This window comes from Lactuca sativa, chromosome 2 (genome assembly GCF_002870075.4).
Source record: "Lactuca sativa cultivar Salinas chromosome 2, Lsat_Salinas_v11, whole genome shotgun sequence".
Lineage (NCBI taxonomy): Eukaryota > Viridiplantae > Streptophyta > Magnoliopsida > Asterales > Asteraceae > Lactuca > Lactuca sativa.
The window spans coordinates 157,482,389-157,507,275 of record NC_056624.2 but is presented as its reverse complement, the minus strand read 5'-3'; the positions used below and the strand labels follow the sequence as shown (position 1 = coordinate 157,507,275).

The 24,887-nt window shown below is 35.7% G+C and overlaps 1 protein-coding gene across 1 annotated transcript; it reads right to left on the bottom strand.

The window, feature by feature from the left end:
• Positions 1-296: 296 nt before the first annotated feature.
• On the bottom strand, positions 297-3,633 carry LOC111883368 (protein FAR1-RELATED SEQUENCE 5-like). The gene is made up of 5 exons (XM_023879692.2): positions 3,477-3,633; positions 2,101-2,932; positions 1,733-1,991; positions 1,026-1,595; positions 297-863 (listed from the first exon to the last, which is right to left on the bottom strand). The coding sequence occupies exons 1-5, from the start codon at positions 3,631-3,633 to the stop codon at positions 297-299; spliced, it is 2,385 nt and encodes a 794-aa protein (XP_023735460.2).
• Between the last annotated feature and the right edge of the window lie 21,254 nt (positions 3,634-24,887).

Here is a 24,887-nt window from a genome sequence, read left to right as displayed (position 1 = left end):
AAAGGAAAAGTATATCTATTCTAAGTGCGAACTGTTTTAATCAAATAAAAAAGGTTTAAATGCCAGATAATATCATTAATCTGTTAGGATTACCAAATTTGGCACTGCTATTATTCATCGTTGAATAAAACAAAACATTAAAAATAATGAAAGTGTTTTAAGATAACATAACATACTAAATCATAGAAACATATTCTTATTCATAAATCTAATAGAAAAGTAAAATCTATTGGGAAAACGAATGGGCAATTTTAAGCTGCTTTTGACTCTCGTGTAAGTCTTACTTTGCAAGTCCTCTAATTATGGTTAACATATTGATTGCAACCTGTGCACATTCTGTTTTTTTTCTTTGCAGCTGCAACGACTTTCTCAATTACACTAACCATTCTTTTCTTAGTTTCACTACCTTTGGTACGTATAGATGCAGGTGGATGGATATTTATTTCATTAGGAATGCTGCGTATTCCAAGCATCCGAAAAATTTCTTCTTCATCGTTATCAGGTGATGTTTGGTTTGAACTGCCAAACTCCATTGCTGCCTGCTTCAATGTACGTGTTTTTTCAACAAATTCCAACAATTTCTCATTGCTTCTTTTGAAATGATCCAAGCAGTATTCAATATTGCTGTATGCCTCTGTTAGAAGTTTAAAGGTGTCATCTTCTGTTTCCATGGCAACATGTTTCATGGCAAGCAAATGGCTGGAAATTGCATCCCTTCTCCATCTTCTTAGAATATACTGCTCTGGAATCTCTTCAACATGGTTGTTTTTCAATACAACAAAAATATGACGAAACAAAATGCCAGTACGTATGAAGTGATTACATGAACATTTAACTTCTTTTTCAGGCAACTTTAGTTCAACCTACATTGTATAATAAAAATAATATATGTTAGTAACTGATTGAATTAACATATTAGTCAGTGGTTATTGCATAATATTGAAAAAAATATATGTAATTTAAAAATAATGATATAATATACTTGTATGATGACTAATGAAAAGCGTTTAAACGATGAATATAACCTTGCATTTTATCTTCAACTGTTTGCTCTTATCTGTTTGTGTAATCATAACAACTTGCCACCCATCAATCTTTTCAACAATGTCGATAGAACAGTACCAGGCTGCTTTAAATATTTCCTTTTTGACCTCATAGAAATTTTTTTTAGTGTAAACCGCAGCTGCATGTTCTAGTAAGCCACTTGGAAGCGTCATTTCATGCTTTGCATTTTTTGTATCATGTTCTAGTTTCTGTTGAGCATTTTGTTGCTTTCCAATTGCGGTGTCGTAGTTCATCATGAAATAGATAAGCAAATTACCAGAGTTAGAGTATTTATTAAAAAATGAGTTCACGCTTTCAGACCTTGAAGTAGTTTTCATCACACCGTGTAGTGGCATGTCTTTAAAATAGGCTGGAATCCAAAGTTTTCGATCCCTGTACATGTCTTTGAACCATCTTTTGTCCTGTAGTTTGAATTTTTTCATAAGTAGTTTCCACCTTGATTCAAACACTTCAGGCTCGATGTAGACATTCCAAACAAGCTTCGTAAAACGCTTTCGAAAATCAATGTTTTTCAAAAAATCGGCTGAAACCTAAAAAAAATAGAAATTTATAAGATTAACTATGAATAAACAATATGTATGCTAATCGTTATTAAAAATATGTAAACTGTGTAAATCATTGCTGAATAAAACATGTTGCGTGTTAACTTAAACCAAAATATACACACCTTGGCTTGTAGTTTTTTCATAATGTGCCACATACATAAACGATGATTAGAAGTAGGAAATATTGCTTCAACGGCCTGTAGAATTGCTGGATCTTGGTCTGTTAACACTAATTGAGAGTGTTTTACATGTGCTTTCAAAAAAGCTTCGAGCAACCAACGATAAGATTCTATTGACTCGTTGCTTAACAAACCTGCTCCAATGTTTATTGAACATTTGTGGTTATCAATGGCTGTAAATGGCACAAAAATCATTACATACCTGTATCAAAAAGGTAATTAAAAACAAATTCAACATTGATTATAAACTCAAAAAAACATCAATATTCATATTTAAATAAAAAAAATGTATAATAAGTATAAGAGCATACTTATTTGTTCGGAATGTAGCATCAAATGATATCACATCTCCAAACTCCTTGTAATATAACTTATCGGTTTCATCCGCCCAAAACATTGCGTTTAACACACTATCAACACATTTATACTCAAATGTGTAGTTATGTAACTCATCTTTCCTCATGTTCATTTTGTCAAGAACCAGCTGTGCATCCTTGTCACCTATAATGTTTCCAATCTTCCTTCTGAAATTTTTATAATCAATTGCTTCAGGGCCAATGTTTTCATAACCTCCTTGCAAACTAGCTTGTAACTTATGTGCCTTTGTTGCACCAATGTTAGATGTTGAAGAACGCGCTATAAACTCCTTATCTTTATAACTAAGTCGTCGTGCACGTTTGGAATACCGTCTTTCTTCTTTAGTCTCTAGGGGGTGGTTGTGATTCTCTTCAAACTCATATATTTTACAAGCATTAGTTTGCATATGTAACCTTTCAAACTTTATCAATGCCTTGCAGTCCGTGATTTTGAAGTTTGAGTTTCGTTTATTCCTTCCACTTCCCTCAGGATCCAAAGTGTCAGTTGATCTGTTAGGTATTTTACCCATTTTGTTGCACACTACATACCTTTTTTTAATGGTTTTGTCACCAAACCTCGTTACTGTATTTAACCTGACACCAAAACCTGCTTTATCTGCATATAATTTATACATTTCAACCGCCTCCTCTAATGATTGATATATAGCATCTACATCTGGCATAAAATCTTTAGGAACAATAGGTTTCCACAACTTGGTTTTCCCACCAGGCGAGTCAACAACAATACTATTGAATGATTCTTCTTCAGAATCAGTTCGATTTGTACCTGTTTTTTAAGACAACAAAAAACAATAATGCGACATGCAAGACATGATATAAATTTCTATCAATTATGTATACATAAACTACAGAATTTTATAATCATAATCAACGTCTGTGAAACAGTAACCAAAGTTGAAGTGTTTACTCATTTTAATCGTATTAACGTATAATCACCAATGATTATCAAACTTAATCAACATTGTATTAAACTTAAGAAAAAATCACCAACGAGGGACTCCTGTACAACGTCTGTAAAACAGTAATCAAAGTTGAAGTTTTTACTCATTTTAATCGTAGTAACGCATAATCACCAATGATTATCAAACTTAATCAACATTGTATTAAACTTAAGAAAAAATGTACAACGAGGGACTCCTGTACAACGATCTGTGATATACACCAGCATTACGTAATTAATACATGCAACGTATATGACTAACCGTATACAAATATGTACTCCGGTCTTATTCATCATATACAAAAATTCAATAATTATTGTAAAACACGATCTGTATTTACAAGATGTTGATATTGTTTTCATTTTTTACCTTCACTCGTATAATCAGATAATTGATTTCTTCCGCTGTATTGATCATCCGAATTATAGAAATCATCGTCATCATATTCATTACAGTTGATTGCTTCTTCGCCATATTGATCATCATCTTCTGTATCATCGCTACTGTAATCAAAATAGTCCGGCATCGATATTGATTTGAATCACGAATGGTATACTGCGTTGTTATCTTCAACCGTAAATGATGAACAATATACAAAAGTCGATTGATTGAAATCCCGATTGCTATACTGGAAATCATCCCTGGAAATCGTATCTTCAATTCAATATCTCCTTGAACGATAACTATGGAATATCCCTTAATTATAGGTAAATATTAATGGATAATATATTGATTATTAATTGTATTATATTAATTAAAAATTAGATTAAATACAAATTTACTTAAATACCATAATAAAATGATTGGCTGATAAGTGTTCTCGCGTTCTCAACCTTTTAGGCGTTCTCATTTGATCCTACTCCTATATATATATATATATATATATATATATATATATATATATATATATATATATATATATATATATATATATATATATATATATATATATATATATTAGAAAACAATGTAATTCCAACACCTTTTTTAATTAGTTCGGCTCAAAAATAAATATTCCTTCCGTCCTAAAATTATTGTCGACAGACAAAAAACATACAGATTAAGGAAGCATTAATTACCATTAACTTTATTCAATAAACTGACAGTTTTGTCTTTCCTTTGCATATAAATGTTTTGTTGGTTAAGTAATAATAATAAGGTATTTTGGTAAAAATGTTATTTATTTTTAGAAGTAGACTATTATTTAAGACAAACCAAAAAAGAAAGATGAACTATAATTTTGAGAGGAGAAAGTATTTTTTAGGATTCTTTTGGTGTGTATATTACCGGATTACAACCAAATGGAAAACCAAGATTCCATTATATTATTTATTTAGCTTTCAATATTAACACATTGCATATACATATGTTAGGTTTATCGGAGTATGGTGTCATGTGCGTCGATGTGAAACCTTGTGGTTCCACCTATGCTGCTTGACGAACGAGATTCAAAGGGAAAATGGCAATTGATCGTTTAATGTAAATTTTATTAAATAAAAATCTTACACATCCTATATAAATCATATACCATTTTCATAAAATCCATGCTCTTTTAAGTCACAATATAACTTATGGAAAATTATTTATCATCATCTTCATATGAGGACGATGATTTTTTCAACGTTTTCCTTCAAGCAACTAGCACAATGTTTGATGTACTAAGTGAAAGTCTGAATGCTCCCTACAGAAGTGGAAGATATCTAAATAGGGACCGAAAAGTTGCAAACAAACGTCTTTTACATCACGACTTTGTCGACGATTGTTTATACGATGACGATGCATTCAAACATTATTTTCGTTTGAGTAGAAATTTATTTATACATATAGCTAATCATATGAAAGATCATTACAAGAGCTTTCAATTGAGATGAGATGCTAGATGTAGACGATATTTACTATGACACGAAAGTGTACGACGATACTTCGACATTTGAGATACGACATGACGTCGGACACAGTGGATGAATATGTGAAGATGTATGAGAGATTAGCAAGCAAATATACATATTTATTTTGTGGGTACGTGATAGAGGGTTATAGTCAACTATATTTGTGACAACTATAAACATGATTTTCCAAGTTTAATTAGAAGCATTGATTGTACGTATTAGGCATGAGGAAATTATTCGACTACATGACGATGCGAATACATATATAGTGATCATGGATATCCTATGTGTCACAAAATCTATGGTTTTGGCATGCTTACCAAGAACGCGAACTTAATTTGTTTCCATAGATAGTACTCGATACCTGCGGCATACTTCGATAGACTTTTAGAGTTAGAAGATGCAGAAACGCACCACAAAATTCGTCATGATTTTCAAAACATATATACAAAAGACAATAATAGTATATTGTATTTTTAATTATGTATTTTGTATTTCGAAATTATGTAGTTTTTATTTTTTTTATTATGTAATTTTTATTTTTAATTATGAAATTTTTAATTTTAATTAATTTTATGTTGTGAAAGTAAATATTGTTTTATTGAATGTTGTATTAAAATAAATAAGAAATTAAATTGATATTAATGACGTAATTTGTAACCATTTCCTTATGGTTGTAACGAGAAGTAGTAGTGATGTGACGATGATATTACTCCACTTTTGGAGGTGACCATTCTCAGTAACCTTAGAAACTTAAAAGCATAAAATATATAATTACAAGTTTTTTTTGAACCAACAAATATATTAGAAAGTTACCATTAGCAAGTAACTAGTGGTAATAAGGAGTACAAGAACAAAAAATAAAAAATGTTTACAAGCAATTAAGAGGAGAAGAAATCCAAGACATTAGATCTAAACTCCCCTTTGATGGTCTATGTTTCAACCATACTAAGACCACAAATTTTGCTATCTCAACAATAGCCGTCGGCGAGGTCTTGACTCCTTTGGATACCAATTCGTTACGGGCTCTCCAAATGCACCATAAAGCACCAAAAATAATACTACATAACACCTTTTGCTTCTTACAATTTTGTCCCTGTTTACACGCAAATGCCACGACCTCCTTCATAGAATTGAAGTTTTTGAGTCACCAAGCCACACCAGTATTTCATTAAGTGATTGAGGTTTTTGTTTGAGTATGTGTTTAAACTTATGGCTCACGAAACACCTCTCTGCACCGCTATCGAAAAGTATGCATGCATATGAGTTATTGAGGAGAAACGTGCCGGTAACCACAACGGGGTCCTTTATCGCTTCCTCATGCTCCATTGTCAAGACCCTTCCCACGCCTCCGACATTCTTGTTCTTTTCCTTTGGTCACTCCCTCTTGAAATGCTCTGTCTCACCACTTCCGTAACACTCCCGACTCACCCCAACATTAGTGGCTTCGGTGGTCTTTTGAGCCGACGCCTTACAAAAACAAGCGATATACCCCTTCCTGTTGCAGTTGTTTCAGTGCATCTCCCGGCAAGCTCCATTGTGATGGAAGTTGCACTTGTTGCATTTAGGTAGATTCCCAACATATTGTTTAGCCGGTGCTGGGGCAACAGGGACAATGACAACATGGACTACCATAGTTTGTTGTCTTTTGATAGGCTCTTGAGCGGTTTGGCCCTTCTTTTTGTTCCAAAACTTTCGCTTGTTATCTCCTCTTTTTGGTTGATCAGGTGTGGGCGCCATTGTAACACCTGGTTCCGAAACTGCTTCGTTGCTAGGGTTGCGACCCAATCATCAGTTTTCATAGGGTTAGGGCCTTGGGAAAGGAAGGATTTGGCCCATTTAGGATGTGGGTATTAGGGTATATGTGATCTAAGTGTTTGATGGTGTCTTCGGAGGCCAAGGGCATACTCGTAATTTGACATCTCGGTCTTCTAGGGATTTTGGGCTCTTGTTCGGGAAGTTTTTAAGTAATGAGGAGTTGTTAGAAGCATAGGGCTTCTCGTAACCTTTTCGTGGATATAAAGTTCGTTGGAAATGGACTTAGAACGAAGAAGTTGTAGCACTTTGAAGGTTATAGCAGATTTAGCCCCTAATGGAAATGTTTGGCAAATAAGTCCCATGCATGCAAGGGATGCATGCAAGGGATGCATGCACGTGTCCAGCTGGAAACGCCCAGCGTAAGCTGGGTTACGCCCAACGTATAAAGTAAAATGGTCGCTGGTGGTTTGTGAGTACACCGGGCGTACTAAGAGGTACGCAGGGTACTCCTTTCAGACTAAAACCCTAGATTTTAGGGAATGACACTATATAAGGAACATTATGCCTCAACACCAGCCTCCATCTCAATCTAAAGAAGCTATTACGAAAACCTAATCCATACTTGAGTGATCTTGGAGCTTGGAAGGCCATTAGAAGAGTATTTTTGAGCTTTTGAAGAAGGTGTTCATTCTTGAAGACTAATTGGAGAAGATAGAGCTTTTAGATCCATAACTACACCAACTTTTGGCTCTCATTTGAGGTATAAAGCTTTGAACTTGATGGTTATTCTCTTAGATCTCTTTTAGGATGAATTAGTGGACTCCTTTTGGTCCCATGGATGAAGTCCCTTGTGTCCATGTCGTTTTTGGGACCTAGAGTTACCACTCTCAATGTTATTTGAGTTCTAGAATCAGAAATTTACCATCTTGAAGGTCTTAATGGGTTCATGTAAGGTTTATGGCCATTTTCATGGAAGTAGATTGTTATACTAAGAGTTTAGGTTCATGTGGGTCATATAAAGTCACCAAGACAGTGACTTTATGGATTAAGACGTTGAAGAGGACTTGGATCTACGGTTTTAGCCTTTGGAACGAAGTACTAAGTGCTTAGTGGTAGAAGTGGATTAACGGAGCAGTACGCTGGGCGTACAAGCCATATAGCCTGTACGCTTAGCGTACAGAGGAGTACGCCCCACGTACTCATCAGATTTGGGCTTGGCGTTGTTTGGGCCATTTTCCATGGCTGGTATCTTGGGCTTTAGTGGGCCATCTAAATTGGACTTTTAGACTAGAGAAGCATTATTAGGCCTTAGGTTGGGGGCCATGTAAAGGGATTGGACCCAATTGGAAATTAGGCCATATATTGGGCCTTGTGGAGGTGTTTATCTTTTTGGGCCAAGGTTTGGGTAGAGTTCACTTTGGGACAAGAGTATGTGAGGGGTAGAATGGTCTTTTACCCCAATGAGGACTTATGGTTAAGTTATGAGAATCCCACACTTATCTAATTTGTATGATGATCAGTAGCTCGGGGAGTCGAGAGATCAGCAGTTCGGGGATCAGCCAATTAGCAGCCAGAGGATTATCCGTGAGATTCAGCTTTGCGTGGTGAGTTTCCTCCTGTTTGAACGGGTCGAAGGCACCAATGTCGGCGCATATTTATGTTATGTGTTTCCAGATTATGATCTGATGTCGGGCGGTGCCCGAGGAATGTTGGTACGCTTGATGTCTTTGTGATTCTTGCATATGTCTATATTGTATGCTTACGGATTATAGTCTGATGCCGAGCGGGGCCCGAGGAATGTTTATATGTATGTTTCCGGACTACGGTTTGATGTCGGTGGTACCTGATGAATGTATGCATGTTTAAATATATTAGTTTTCTTCGTGACACTTGTATGTGCCTGGTATGGAGTTGAGTGTGGGCGGGGTCCCGTATCTCATCACTAGCTGAGTGTGGACGGGGTTCCATATCTCAACATTAATAGAGTAGGGGTGGGACCCATGATAGGTGAGGCCTTAGGACTAGAATATATAGTACTGTGTATAATTCTTTATGTCCTAACTTGAGTATATTGTCACACCCCAAAACCGAGAACGGCAGAAACGTTCAGGGGCGGAGGACGTCGTGTAATGTATCACAACAATGTAAAGTAGTAAGCAAGCAACAACATCATCCATTGCATTAATAATATGAATTTTAATTACAAGTGTGTTCTTTCATAATATACAACAATAAAATGAATAATCAGAATAAGACGAGTCTGGACTGCTCCGTCTTCACAAACCTGGTCGTCGTACCTATCTATGTGTGACCTGAGAATACAAGTTATTTTGAAAGAGAGTATCAGCCAAGAAGCTGGTGAACTCATAAGTATTAATGTGTCTTTGATGTGTAAAACTTGTAATGAAAGTCTTGACATTGTTTTGAAAGAAAGCTCATATAAGTATGTAAACGTTTGTAAGTAATAGAAAGTGTTTGACTAACCCTAGAAATCCCTATGATCCCTATAAAAGAAGTCTTCTACCAAGACCCTACTATTTTGAAAGTACGCATCTCTGTAAATGTGATGGTTTTCCCCTGTTTTAACTATTACTATAAAACTAAAGTATACCTCATCGTTTATGTGTATGAGTCACAATATAAAGGTAATAAGGAAAATAGTTATCTATATCAAATATATCCTCCCTCATCGTTCATGTGAATATGTCACAAAGTAAAGCAAGAAAATAACATAATAACTTAAGTACTATCCTTTTGCACGAGGATAACTAACAGTGCTAACTTAAGACATCCGTAGATGTACATTTACCTCTGTTGCTAACAGCTAGGTATAGGAATACTTAGTCCCTTAAAGTATACATGTAATGGTCTCAACCGTAGGCATCCGTAGATGTTCATTATCCTCTGTAGCTAACAGTGGCTATAGGAATGGTTAGTCCCTCAAAGTATCCTTTGGTACTAGGATGTAAAGTCCAATCTATCTCGTCGATTATGTGATTGAATCACAAGATAAAGATAAGAAGGAGAAATATATGAGAGTATCTACACATATAATATGTAACAGTAACCCATCATATAATATCTATGTAACAGTATTCATGTAAACGTACTCATGTAAGCGTATTTTTGTAAATGTATTCATGTAAGCGTATCTATGTAAACATACTCATGTAAGCGTATCTATGTAAATGTACTCATGTATCATGTAATGTACTAGAATAGACTCATGAATGAACTGACTCTTGTGTGATTCCTTGTAATTGGAATGGTAAGTGGTATCTCTTAACTAAACCTATAATAGTTACTAACCATGTACGTGTATAACCTGAAGTAATGCCTTTGCTACCCAAAGGTACTGAACTGACTGAGGACAACTCTTATGTCTCTATATGTATACATGATATATAATTTCTAGTTAAACGACCTTTGGACGGATACCCGATACCCTACCAGACCCCATCCCAACAGGAAAAAGGAAATAAAGCGGGTTAGCCTTCCTAAGTCCTTTAAACATTAATTATATAACTATACATATACCGGCATGCAATTGACAATATAAAAGTATATAAGGAGTTTTGTAGAACCTTTACAAAGAATTAATACCTAAGAAGAGATCGACTTGATGTCAATTTATAAAACGGTTTGAAAGTATTTGCTTGATAACAACAGTTTAAGTATAATGGAACCTTTGTTTGACCCACAAATGTAACAGGGTTTGAAATGAAACATACTGTGTTTAATAAACAGTTTAATAAAGTGTTTTAAACACTTAAAAATGTTCAAGATAAACATTTGATGAAAATTGATTGGCAAAACAGTTAACGTAAAGTAAAGTCATTTGCATGTTTAATTATTAATCACATGTGATTGATATAATAACTAAACATGATTCAACTTGTATTCCCCCCATAAAGCATTTATAAACATTTGAAAACATTTAAAAGGTTAATTCAAGGGGTATGAACTCACCTGTTGCGAGCGGATCGGAAGGAAGTGTCAGATAAGTGCTTGGTGTCAAGTAAAGACTTAGACACGCACAAAGATCCTAATAACATATAAGGACATATGTATATAAACAATTAGTCTTTAAACAACTAATAAACAAGTCAAGACAGTCTAGGACATGACAAACACTTTGTATAAGTGTTGTAAGTGTTAAGGAGTGCATCTAAGTGTTGTAGGGAAAGGCTAGTGTGTTTAGGGTTCAAGTAACACTCCTAAAATGAGTTTACTCCCTAAAGACCAACACCCCTTGAGTTTACGGTCGTAAACTCTTGAGTTTACTACCGTAAACTCCTAACCTTTTGACCATTTGTTGTTTTGAAGTCTTTTAAGCTATTCCAAGCATTCCTTCTTCATGATTAAGCCTTAGGAAGTGTTGTGTGGCAACAAAACACTCCTAAATGGAGTTTACGGTCTAAGGACCATTTCTCCATGAGTTTACTTCCGTAAACTCTTATGGACTAAGGTATTTTGGTGTTTTCAAGTTCTAAACACTTCAAGGTAATAACCTAGGTTAGATTCTAGGCATTAGGAGTAAATATGGGACATTTATACAACTTTTAAGGTGTTTACGGTTTTGGGAGATCCCCAAACCGTAAACACATATAAATGTGAGGTTTTTGTGCTTTTTTTTTGATAAACTCATCAAGGATGGATCTAGACAAGTCCCTAAGGCATTGTGAAGAATCTAGACACCCTAAAGCACCCTTTGGCACTAAACTTGGTGTTTATGGTTTTGGGAGCCTCCCAAAACCATGAACACCTTGTTCATGGTGTTCTTGGGACTTTTCCTTGGTATAAATATGTATAGCAAGCTTTAAATGACTCTAGGATAGAAGTACTTACTTTGTGGAAGCTTGAAATGAACTTAAAGTCCAAGAACACTAGTGTGTGCTCTTGGTGTTTTGGAAATCTAGTCAAAACACATAAATGGATGGATGAAAAGATGTACAATCACTAGATTAAGTGTTATAGTAACTTGAAAGGGCTAGAAACACTTACTAGATTGAAGATATTGAGCAAAAACTTGGATGATACTTGAGAGAGTTTTTGGAGTTTACTCTTTTGGGTAAAAATGAAAAGTGATCTACTTTGGGGAGTAAACTCATGCGTAAGGCATGGGTTTACGGTTTCTGAGGGTGTTTACGGCCCAAACATAAAAGTTTCGCCGTGAACTTTTAAGCTACGTGGTATTCGCGGTTTAGAAATTTCAAGTCTCGAGACGGCCCATCCGTTCACCCGTTCGTTTAAAGATTAATTATTAAAATAATCAAACGAACTTCAATTGCCTAAAAACAAGTAAAAGTGAACTTGTCTTATAATATGGAGTGATTGACTTTTAGGGTTTGACCGAATGAAAATTCCGGGTTGTCACATATATGATATTGTTTGTATGTGTATAGTGGGCGGGGCCTAATGAAAAGTGGGGCCTGGGAGAAACAGATCTGTATACCGAGCGGGGCTTGATGTCGGACATTGTTCGACGCCGGGCGGGGCCCTATAAAGGGGCGGGGGCCTAGTATATGTGATTATGTGTATGGTATGTGGTAATATGTGGAACTCACTAAGTTTCGTGCTTACGGTTTACAGTTTTGGTTTCAGGTACTTCCAGTTGCAAAGAGAAGAGCTCGGGATGATTGCATCGCACACCATTATGATTAGCCTAGGATGTTTATTCTGATGTTTTGATATGATACTCTGACTGATTTTTGGAAGAATACTATGACTTATGTTTTGATGGAATGATTTTAATAAATATGGTTTATTAATAGTTTAAAAATGAAATTTTTGGTCATGATTTTTGGGATGTTACAGCAATAATGCCCTGGCAGGCTCCGTGGTCGACAAGACTTTATGCCAAACGTTTGGCACTTTCGTAGGTGGTTGGGTTAGCAAATATAACTATTCCTTGAATCTGGGGGGGGGGGGATAGTCCCCATATGTAGCGGTCCACCAACTTGGCTTCCGAGGCGACCATCCTGGGGCACAAAACTGCCAAGTCGTTAAACCTGGTAGTATAGGCGGTCACATCCGAGTCTGTCATGGTATGGTTCTAAAGCTCTTGCTCCAATTTCTTGATTTCGCTTCTTGGGCAGTACTCCTCCAGCATCATGACCTTTAGATCTTCCTAACTCATAGAGTTGGCCATAACAAGAATCATGGTTTTAACATGGCCATTCCACCAGGATAAGGCTGAGTTAGAGAAAGTACAAGCTGCATACTTGACTTTACATTCATCTGCGCATGAACAAACTTCAAACACAAATTCGGTTTTCTCAAACCATCTCGTTAAGGTGATGACACCTTCGTCGCCATGAAAAGTCATAGGCTTGCAGTTCATAAAATCCTTGTAGGACACACTCGTTGCTGTCCTTGATTTTCGCCATGATTGGAACTGTTGGCACCGTTCCCATTTCTGTTTGTGCCATTTGTGCTAATTTGCGCCATGGCGGTTGCTACTACGGCTTCCACAACGGCTTGGAACATAGCGGGGTCCACCTGTGGAGTTGATGTTGGTGGAATTGTTGGTGTTTCATCGGTACGTCGGTTACTTTCGCGTGGTGGTATTCTGCTGCCATAGGGATGGGAGCTGGAATGATGGTAAGTCCTCATTAGTTATTATAAATTGGGTATTATCGAAGTAGGACGTATCAGCTATAGGTTTGTTATGTCTCGATTTTATTGTAACTTGTAAACATTTCATAAGAAAATATCTATAATAAGTAAACAATTGCATGACAATTTATGAACTTAACAGTAATACCCAATGAAATAAAATGCAAACCATTTCATTGATAATGTTTCATAGTAATACATGTTGGATTAAGTGTCTAAACTCATAACTATATTTGGTATGTACTTGATTTGATTATGAGCATGGTCCTTTTGGGTTGCCTTCACTCATGCAACTTGATAGGATGACTAGTGGAGAGTGAGTAGGATTTATTATATGAATAATAAATTGGTACTCATAATGATTTTATTGATATATTAAAAGATTAATATATTATTTGGAAATCATATTGTAAATTGGTAATTAATCAGAAATTAATCTAATATTAATTTTGGGATTAAGAGGAACTAATTAATAGTTGAGGGACTGTTGTGCAAATCATTGATAGTTGCATAATTGAGCTGATGGACTCCATAGAGTGGAGTGGACGAAATCCTAAGGGAGAAGCCCTATAGATTTCGTCCAAAGGGCTCTAAGGAGGGAGATGGGCTGCTTGGTGCCTAAGTAAGGTATTAAGGATTACAACTAAAAACCCTAGCAACCACAACTATTTAAATACCCTCTAATTAGGATTTTCGGCTCTAAGAATTCTAAGAAGAACCCTAGCCGAATTTCCTTACCTCTCCAAGTCTTCCTTTACATTGGGTGTTTGTGACTCCATTAGAGGTGCAACACTTGGGGCACTAGGTTTTCAGAAGTCAAGATCAAGCAAAGATTGTACTTGTTATTACAATATAACAAGTGAGGTAATGACTAAACCCTAATTTACATGTGAATTTCGAAATTGTGTATGCTAGTCATAGGGTTTATGCTTTGGATGATTATTTGCATATATAACTTGAGAAAAATTTAGATCCAAAGCATTAGGGTTGCATGTACACCATAGGAATGTTGTAGTGCTCAAAACTAGGGGTGCAAACGAGCCGAGCCGAGCCCGAGCCTGGTCAGGCTCGGCTCAGGCTCGTTTAAGTTATACGAGGCTCGAGCTCAAGCTCGACTCGATTCGAGCTTTCTTGAACTGAGATCGGCTCGAGCTCGTAAATAATTATACAAGCTCGGTTCGGGCTCGGGCTCGACTCGTTTTTTGTTCGACGTGCCTAAATAAGCTTAAGCTCGGCTCGAGCTCGTTAAGAAGATCGTTTATTAATACCATAAATTCCTAATTCCCCAAATATATTTTTATTTTAATATATAAAAATAATAATAAATTATATTATATAAAAGCTCGTTTAGGCTCGCGAGCCTAATCGAGCTTAGTGACATAGGCTCGAGCTTGAGCTCGTTTAATAAACGAGCTCAATATTAAGCTCGAGCTCGGTTCGAGCTTGTTTAAAATCTGTTTCGAGTCGAGCTTTTAACGAGCCGATCTCGAGTAGCTCACGAGTAGCTTGGCTCGTTTGCACCCCTACTCAAAACCCATCAGATGTATCAGAGCCTGTGATGCTTTTTCTATTATATGATGCAATTGTAATGTTTTCAAAGCTGAGAAAATTTTTTCATTTTTTGTTATGTCTGATTCCATGACGTGGCAAAGCCTGCCATGACGTGGAATCGGGTCTGATGGAAATTTCTGGGATTTTGGCTTAAATTAGATAAGGATGGTTACCATAAGTTGTTTTACTAATTAAAAATCCGATTTTCTAATATGGTAATGGAATCCTAATCTAATTAGAAGATAATGGTCAAAATTTAAGATAATTACTAGATTATATGATAAACTAATTATTTGTAAACTTTGAATTGTATTTCTCTTGCAAAATAAAATTGGATTAGGTCAATTTTAGATAATGGTAAAATTATATGATTATTTAAATTATTTTAAATTTGATTTAGAAAGTTTTGAAAAGTTTCAAAATTTGCCCTAAAGTTATGGAATTTAAAATTTGATTAAAAAGTTTTAATTTCGAAATACTAAATTCTAAAATCCTAGTGTTTTAAAAGTTTAAAAATACACCCTCATGGATTTAATTAATTAAGCGTTTTAATTAAAAGACAATTAATAAATCCATAGATAGGTTTAAATTTAATTTATTAAAAGATTAAACCATTAGTATTTTAAATGTATAAAATACACCCTTATACTATATAAAATTAAAAGTCTAATATCTTATATATGTATAAGTAAAAGGTAGTCTCACCGTTAGTAGGCCTCATTCACGAAGCTGATCTATAAGGGGTGTTTAAGGAAGCGGTCTGTAAAATGACCGCCATTGGGTTTCCACTCTTACCCACCGCACACTTGACCCGTGGAGGGTCGTTAGCCGAACGGGTAGGATAGGACATTCTCATTAAAAGTATAATGAACATATATAGTAACTAAACCTTTTATAAATTCTCAATCTTATTTACTTTAGGAAAAATGTTAATTTGATGCTAACCCATTAAATTGCACATTGCACCTTATTGCTCGTTAGTGGAGCGTGTGTGGTTAAACGGCACACTAATATGAGATTAATGAAGGATGGCAATGGGTAGCTCGTAAATTTTCGTTTATTTATGGAGTGTGTGTGGTTAACCGGCACATCGATTAGATGATAAATGACATCGAGAGTACCAAGCTAATTTGCATGGTTATTCACACCTTGTTTGTGATCCTCGGTATCCCAGTCACAAACTTGAAGGGCATAATTGAGATTAAACATGTCATTGAAAAGTTCAATGAATCTCAAAAGATCTAGGAGTTTCATTTAAAAACCTAATTCGTTTAAAATTTTGTTTTCGTGGTGGAATTGGTAAATCGTCATTTACCTACCGACAAATAGTTTACAATTAGATTACGACATCCCTCTTCCTAATTGTGAATTATTGTGTTGGGTCCTAGCCATAATATTTCATTTGTGTGTTATATTAAGGATTAAATCAACTAACTTGAATTTCTCCCTTTTTGTAGATGTCTAGTTTTGACAACTGTGGTCTTCCTTATCCATTTAGAAAAAGCTTTCCTCATGAAGATGATATTCCACATAATGATTGAGGTGAAAGATCAATCCCTTCTTCGTGCTTTGGTGGAACTTCTCTTCATCCTCCGCCAATTACTCTCCCTGACCCACGTGTTCGTCGACTTGAAAAGCTCAAGGTCACTCAAGCCCTATTGGCAAGCAAACACCAAGATGGAAGGTCTGTGTGTGCACACGTCTTGGAGATGACGTCACACATTGATAGACTAGGGATGTTGGGTGTCGTTTTTCCGAGGAAGTTGGTTGTTGACTTGGTTCTTCAATCATTTCCCGAGTCGTATGGTCAGTTTGTTAAAGGCTATTATATGACAAATCACGACGTGACCCTTATTGACCCGACATATTTGCTAATTGCTGCTGAATCAACAATGATTTGGCGCACTGGTGAATCAAATTTGACTGAAAGATCAATCTCCCAAACTTCCATTGACAATGGCAACATTGGAAGTCCATAAAATTTTTCTCTTCCCAATGGAAAGGGATCGGCCAAGGTCAAACCGTTTGACCAAAAGAGAAAGGATGAGTCTGAGATTGCCCCATGTACCATTCCGAAAGAGTCTGTTTGATTTTATTGCCAAGAAAAGGAGCATTGGATGCGAAGCTGCCATATTTACTTGAAGGATCGCAAGGATGGTTAAGTCAAAATGTATGACTCTACTTCAGGTAAGTTCACTATCTAACTCTATTAAGTTCCTATTTATAGATTCTTAACACATGATGTGATAAGATTGCGTTTTGATGTTTTATAGGATCGAAGAAAAGACAGGTAGCTTAAAGAAAGAGTAAGCTGAGTTTGATCGCGAATAGATGGATTTCAATCGCATGGTTCGGTGATCAAAATTTTTGAGCTGCTGCTTTGGAGTTATGATAGATTGCTTAGGAATATTTAGTGACATAGTTTTCATTGTATGGACAAGTTTTCTGTATTTTATATATAAAGAAAAAATTGATTTTATCCAATTTTATGTTTTCTTGTAATTACATTTGTGAAAATTGTTGTTTGTATGTTTCTATTAATAGAAATGTTGAAAATGGTTTGATTATTAGTTATATCGATTGTGGTAGTGTCGTAATTTTCTAATTAAGGAAAGATTCTCATTGCCCAAGTTTCAATTGGAAAGAAACTTGGAATCATGTAATTTGAATTATATGATGTATGAAAATCTTGGTACTTGGGAAATTTGGACTAATTCCTTGTTTGCATATGTATGTGAGTCACGTGAAGGACTAAAGGATCTAGTACACATTGATGTGAACTGGTCAGGTCCACCACAAAGGACAATAGAGTCTATTCATCATGATTTACTAAAAATCCAATAAATATGGTTATGCTTACAAGATTAAGTGTAATTCTGAATCATTGAAAAGGTTTCAATGTATAACAAAGAATCGTTTAGGCAGAAAGATAAAAGGTTTCTCTAGTCTGAAAGGAAAGGAGAGTACTTTAGTATCATGTTTTATGATCATCCTATTGATTGTGGAACCATGTCATGATTGATCCTCTAAGAACACCTTAGTGCACTTATATGGCTAAGAAGAGGAATCAAGAATTGCTAAAATGGTTTAGTCAAAAGGATGAGTCGTAATTCATTCCAAAATCAAGTTTTGAGTGATACTTTAGTTAAATCAAGATTGTGCCTTGAATAACACATCTAAGTTGGTTTATAATGCCTCATAAAATGTGAAGTAGAAATGTCTTCTTACTTTTGCACATTTGAAATTGGTAGTTTTGATGTCTTAGATAAGACAAAGACCAACTAAGACCAGTTATATGAAGTGTTTTTTCTTGATAAGAACCCACACTAACTCTTGAGTATTTGTTTGTCAAGGAATGTTTCTTGAAAAGGGAATCTTATATGTCAAGAGGTCAGTGTGAGTCTCAATGATCTTGAATAGTTTCAAGAACTAATCAAGAATAAACCTATTGATTGTCACTAGCACACGATTTGAGGTTTGTAACCTATCATGTTGACATATTCTTGTTTCTGTGCCCATTCCAATTAGTTCGAATATACATGTGAGTTCTATGAGTTCTCATTTGAATACATAAGGCAAAGCACCTTGATCAATGGAAAGTACATTGATCTGTAGGGGTGATCTACACAATAACTTGGAAGCAATGGTAGGACCCTTGTGCTACCAGATGGCAAGAAATTAAGATTAAAAAGTTCAGTTCATATGAGTTTGAATCTGTCATAGACCTTATCTTCTGATAGTGGTTGGAAATGACAAATCCACATGGATAGGAACATATACACCATAAAATCAAAGTGGTAAGAAGTTTCTCTTTACTTCATGAAAATGATTTTGAGGGAACTTATTCACTAGTAGATTTTATAGTTAGCAGATGTGATATTTGCTTTCTCGAATTCGAATATGATTACGACATCCCTTTTCATAGTTCGAACTATGAGAAATGGCAAATAGTTTGAACATTCAGACTTATTGCTTTAAGTTCTGAAAAGTTTAAACACACACTTGGGATATCTAATGAATGGTGTATGATCTTGAGAAGTCTAGATAAAGACTTATCGAAGCACCACGTATCAGAAATCTGAACTTTGGTATGAAAGTCAATATTTATTGATTTCTAGAAGTCCAGTTGATTTATGGATACATGTCAAAGCTAGTGGGAGCATAAGTTCTATGCTAGTAAGGACATGATTATTGTGCTAGTGGGAGCATAATCATTATGATAGGTGTTGTGAGTTAGAAATGCTATTTATAGGAAACAAAGTTTTATTTGCAAAGCTACAGAGTTTGAAAAGTTGTTTTGCTATGGTAAGGGATAGGATACTTATACTTTATTTCGAATCTAAAAGTTTAGATTGAAGTATTAATCAAACTTAGTCATGAGCATATATGAAGAGCAACTTGAAATGTTTCAATGCTGGAAATTCCATATATGGAAATATTATAATGAGAGATTGGTAAAGTATCATATCTTTATTATGAATCGTATCCCATATGCTTCGGGTATATGATCAATTGCATATGTTATAATATTCGCCTGCTCTGATTTTCCAAATGCCTAGGGCATTAAGAGGGAAAAAGGACAAGAACTTGATATGACTAAAATTATTAAACAACTATCGAGGACAATCTAAGGTTTACCAAAGATTGGTTGCTTGTGGACAGTTGGAAGTATAGTAATGGATGGACCATATTGATATGATTCTAAATAGATAGGATTCTATTTACAATGAATAGTCATATGGAAATTATGGAAATGTTTCCATAATGAGAGTTGGTTATTAAGAATCTATGTGTAAGTTAGAAACTTTCATGCGAGAAGGATGTTCAAGGAACGTACCTTGAATGTTTCTGTAACAAATCTGCAGTGGAATGTTTTGTAATATCATTGGCAAAGTCTCTGTAATTTTAGTGCCTTGACATTACAAGAGGAATATTGCATGTAAGTTTAGATCTAACAAGATTCTAATAGTGGAAAGAATTTGGTATTCTTATACTTGCGATAAAGATTTGGAATTGTAAAATGAGCATCGTTGAAAATGTGTTCAACTGATCTATTTCACAAAGGACGGACCATAGATAAACATAGTGTGCATGCTTGGAGCATGGTATAACTATTGTTTTAATTCAAGTATTTAGTTGATTAGTCGAAACATTATACAATGAATAATGTGTAATCAATATGGTGATTAAATAATAAGTGTTTTTTTTATACTCAATAGTTTGAGACCATATCGGATTAGGTTATTCTTGTGTTTCACTTCGCATGTTTTACTTCACGAATAAATAAGATTATTCAAACATCCACAGTCAATCATACTTTGGAAGTAAGTAATGAGGTAAGACTGTCATGAATCCGACTGTAGATTGTCTAAGTGTTTAGACATAGCACAAGTTTGCTGCAATGTTCATGAGTACTCCTAAAATAAGAATTTGAGTATTGGATTAAACCCACGCTCACTTGAATCACTTCATGGATTTTATCACGAGTGATTGTGAGACGATAATATCTTATATTCTTGAAATGGAGACACATGAGTTGTCGTTTACGAGTTGGTTGCGCATTGATAGTACGTAAACACATCAGTAACTTGATGTTATAAAACGTATTATTGTGTGTGATTTGATGAGTAAATAGTACAAGCATATGAGTCGAAGTTTATCCGTTCCTTTTACCAAAGTGGGATAAAAGCGATATATGTGGTCCCCTTGATGATTTAGTGATGACATCCTAAGCGCTTGGCCAAGCCTGGACTAAGTTGATGTGTTCAATGGTAGTCTGAAGTCAGTCGTCATAAATTAGAAATCAGGAAACAACACATGGACAGAGAGAATGATCATAATCCATGTCTCATGTCCATACGATATCTTGTAGAATGGAGGAATATTTGATCCCTTATCTAAAGGACACGTTACTAATAAGATCAGAGTTCGACAATGACTTTTTAAAGCTACGATTGCTTATCAGATTCTGAAGTCATACTTGCAATAATAGTTATTAGACTTATCCAAGTGGGAGACTGTTGGATTAGGTGTTTAAGCTCATAACTATATTTGGTATGTACTTGATTTGATTATGAGCATGGTCCTTTTGGGTTGCCTTCACTAATGCAACTTGATAGGATGACTAGTTGAGAGAGAGTAGGATTTATTATATGAATAATAAATTGGTACTCAGAATGATTTTATTAATATATTATTTGGAAATCATATTGTTAATTGGTAATTAATCTAGTATTAATTTTGGGATTAAGAGGAACTAATTAATAATTGAGGGACTGGTGTGCAAATCATTGATAGTTGCATAATTGAGCTGATGGACTCCATAGAGTGAAGTGGACGAAATCCTAAGTGAGAAGACCTATAGATTTCATCCAAAGGGCTCTAAGGAGGGAGTCCATGGGCTGCTTGGTGCCTAAGTAAGGTACTAGGGATTACACCTAAAAACCCCAGCAACCACAGTTATTTAAAGACGCTCTAATTAGGATTTTAGGCTCTAAGAATTCTAAGAAGAACCCTGGCCGAATTTCCTTACCTCTCCAAGTCCTCCTTTACATTGGGTGTTTGTGACTCCATTAGAGGTGCAACACTTGGAGTACTAGGCTTTCAGAAGTCAAGATCAAGCAAGGATCGTACTTGTTATTACAATATATCAAATGAGGTAATGACTAAACCCTAATTCACATGTGAATTTCGAAATTGTGTATGCTAGTCATAGGGTTTATGATTTGGATGATTAATTGGTATGTACTTGACCCAACTTGGCATGGTCCATTTGGGTTTCAATTCACCGAAACAATTTATATGGATAATCCTTTGAGAATAGCATGCTTATGAATTATATTAATATATTATAAGTTCTAATATATTAATATATAATCATATTATTTAATTAGTATTGATCAAGAATTAATTTATAATTAATTAAGTGATCAAAAGGAACTAATTAAATATGGACTCTTAGATATATATATGTGTGTAGTGGGCCAAGTTCATTTAGGTTGGGCTAAGTCTTCATGGATAGTCCATGGAGCTTTAACCCATGGATCCTAGGAAATGAAAGGTCATGGGTATTAGGGTTTAACCCTAATCCTCCACACTATATAAAGGGTCTTATGGTTCATGAAATTGGGCTAGTGGCTAGTGTGGATACACTAAAGAGGGCAATAACCGATTTCATAAGTGTGAGCCAAGTATCCATATTCTCTAAAGGTTTTCCAAGGTGTTTTGGTGGTTTGTGATTCCACTTGAGGCTTCCACACTATTGGGGCTAAGATCTTAAAGTTCAAGACTTCAAGCTTCATCAAAAGGTATGTATTCTAACTTGTTATATTACCCAAGTATCAAGGATTGTATGCTAGATAGGGTAATACCTTGGAATATTCATATTTTCATGTATAATAGAGAAAACATAGATCCAAGGTATTTAGGGTTGCATGTACACTTAGGAGTGTTAGAATGCTCAAAACCCAACACTTAGATCCAAAGCATTAGGGTTGCATCTACACTATAGGAATGTTGTAGTGCTCAAAACCCATCAATACATAGTTTTGGAAAATTAACCTTCATGGAGGTTTGTAATACACCTGAACCTGATATAAAATTGGCAACATAACGACCCCTAGAATAGTGTAATCATTTATTCGCAGGGTCATACCTACATACATGAGGGAGTAGCACCAACGCTTACTCACAAAACCTAGTCTACAACAAAAGTTGATTAGCATGAACACTACTCGTGGCGAGTGATATCCTACGGCCTTCGAAGTATGGCTATGAATGCTCGTATCTCCCTTACTTCCTCTCTGGCCCTCGGCTCGACGCTTTGCCTTGACCACCCTCTGCTCCATGATGGAATGCCTGTCCATGAGCTCTCTAACCTCGTCTCGTCAGTCGTGACATCCTCCTGAAGACAATCAATGATCCTGCGTGTCTGATCATGATCTTCATCTAGACAACGAAACCGGGTGGCGATGACCTCAACAGTGGCACCGACATCTAGGATCTGGCTGGTGGACGCCCTAGCCTGCTCGTCCAGGCACGAGATGCGGTGAATCATGACAGGTAGAGCCCTGTCGGCTGAACCGCCGTTGCGGAGGTCGTAGAACTCTCGACTTATACCGTATGTGGGATGTTGTACATGCTCGCGGATCCATCAATGTAGGTCCTCTGCCCAGCGGGGTGTCGGTCCCTGGAGTGTTACATCTGTCAGAAAAATCTCGGGTCTATAAATGGGAGCTATCCTCTTACGAGGAGTGCGCATCCATAATGGACCACCTGGATGGCGATATGCCTGGAAGCTCGGCTCAGGCATAAGTCGGCTCAAGCATAAGATTGATGGGTTTTATGCACTCTAACATCCCTATGGTGCACATACAACCCTAATGCTTTGGATCTATGTTTTTCTCTAATTATACATGCAATATTCTTTTTTCCAAACCATGAAGCCTAACTAGCATGCAACTTTGATATATGAATAATAAAAAAAACTAGTTAGATGGTTACCTCTTGTAGTAGCTTGTAGAAATTGGCCTTATAAGAGCTTAGAACCTCAAGTGTGATGCCTCAAACAAGTCACAAACACCAAGAACAATTAGAGTGATATGAGAGAGGTTTAGGAGTCACCAAAATCGACTAGCCACTTCTAGGAATACATGAGTGCCGATTTTGGAGCTAAGGGAACACATTTATAGTGTAGAATCCAAGAGTCACTTCTTAACCCTAATTCATACACTTAGGATTTTAATCCAACAACACTTCACAAACTCTTATATGAACTTAGTCCATTACTAGTTAATCATGGATCATTAGCCCAAATCATATGTTTCACTGATTTACATAATCAACCCCTATTAATTTAATCAGTCTTTTTTGATCACTAAATTAATTCTTGATCAATACCAATTAAATAACATGATTTCTCAATTAATATATTATTCTTATAATATATTAATAAATCACAAATAACCTCTTTCTCAAATATCCATCCTATCAAATTGTTTTGGTGAAGGAAACTTGAAATGGATCATGCTACTATCGGGTCAAGTACATACCAATTATAGTTATGGGTTTAGACACGTATTCCAACAAGGATTGTGTAGGTCACGGACGGCATATCGTGGGTTGCGGACCTTAGAGTCAGCATCAGATTCCTCCTCCATAATGTCCTCGTCACTGTCCTCATCATCCTCTTGACCCCCCTCTAGGTCCTCCTCAACGACTGGAGCGTCAGACTCGACCTGCTCCTCGGGCTCCCCCTGAATCCATCCACCATTCCCATTATTGGGAAAGTAAGGTTCTCTGGGTAAGTGAAATCCAACCATGTCGACTGTGCAAGAATAAAGGTATAAGAGGCATGTAAGGAGTCCAGGTGTATGGTTCTATAGTATCATAAAACACTCCTATAGTATTTTTAAACTTTATGTTTAGTTCTACAGTTTATTTGTATGGGGTGTTGGTAAGTTTTAGACTTGTTGTTCACCACGACTATTCCCAATCACATGTTAGTCACATCTTGGACAAATATAGTTGATCATGCTATATCCATCCTAGATCTGATTACATACTACCTAGGCCTACTCGTAGTGTTCAACTTTTCTTATTACTTTGGAATTGTTCTTGTTATGACACCGTTCTAGTAGGTAGGTATGTACTTATACTTTATGAAAATATTATTATATTTTAAAAGTATACTTGTATGAAATGTGTTTGTCAGAGAGTTTTAGTCCCATTGTATTTATAGTTGTATATCTTACATGGTTTGATATATTTATTTCACTATAAGCAATGCTCTGATACCAATCTGTCACACCCCCAAACCAGGATGGCGGAAACGTCTGAGGGTGGATGACTTTCATGAACAATACCACAACATAATGTACAATAGTGATCAAAGCAAACACAACCATCATAAATATAATTGAAATTGTTACATTGTTACCATGTATTGTATGTTTCAAACCAATTA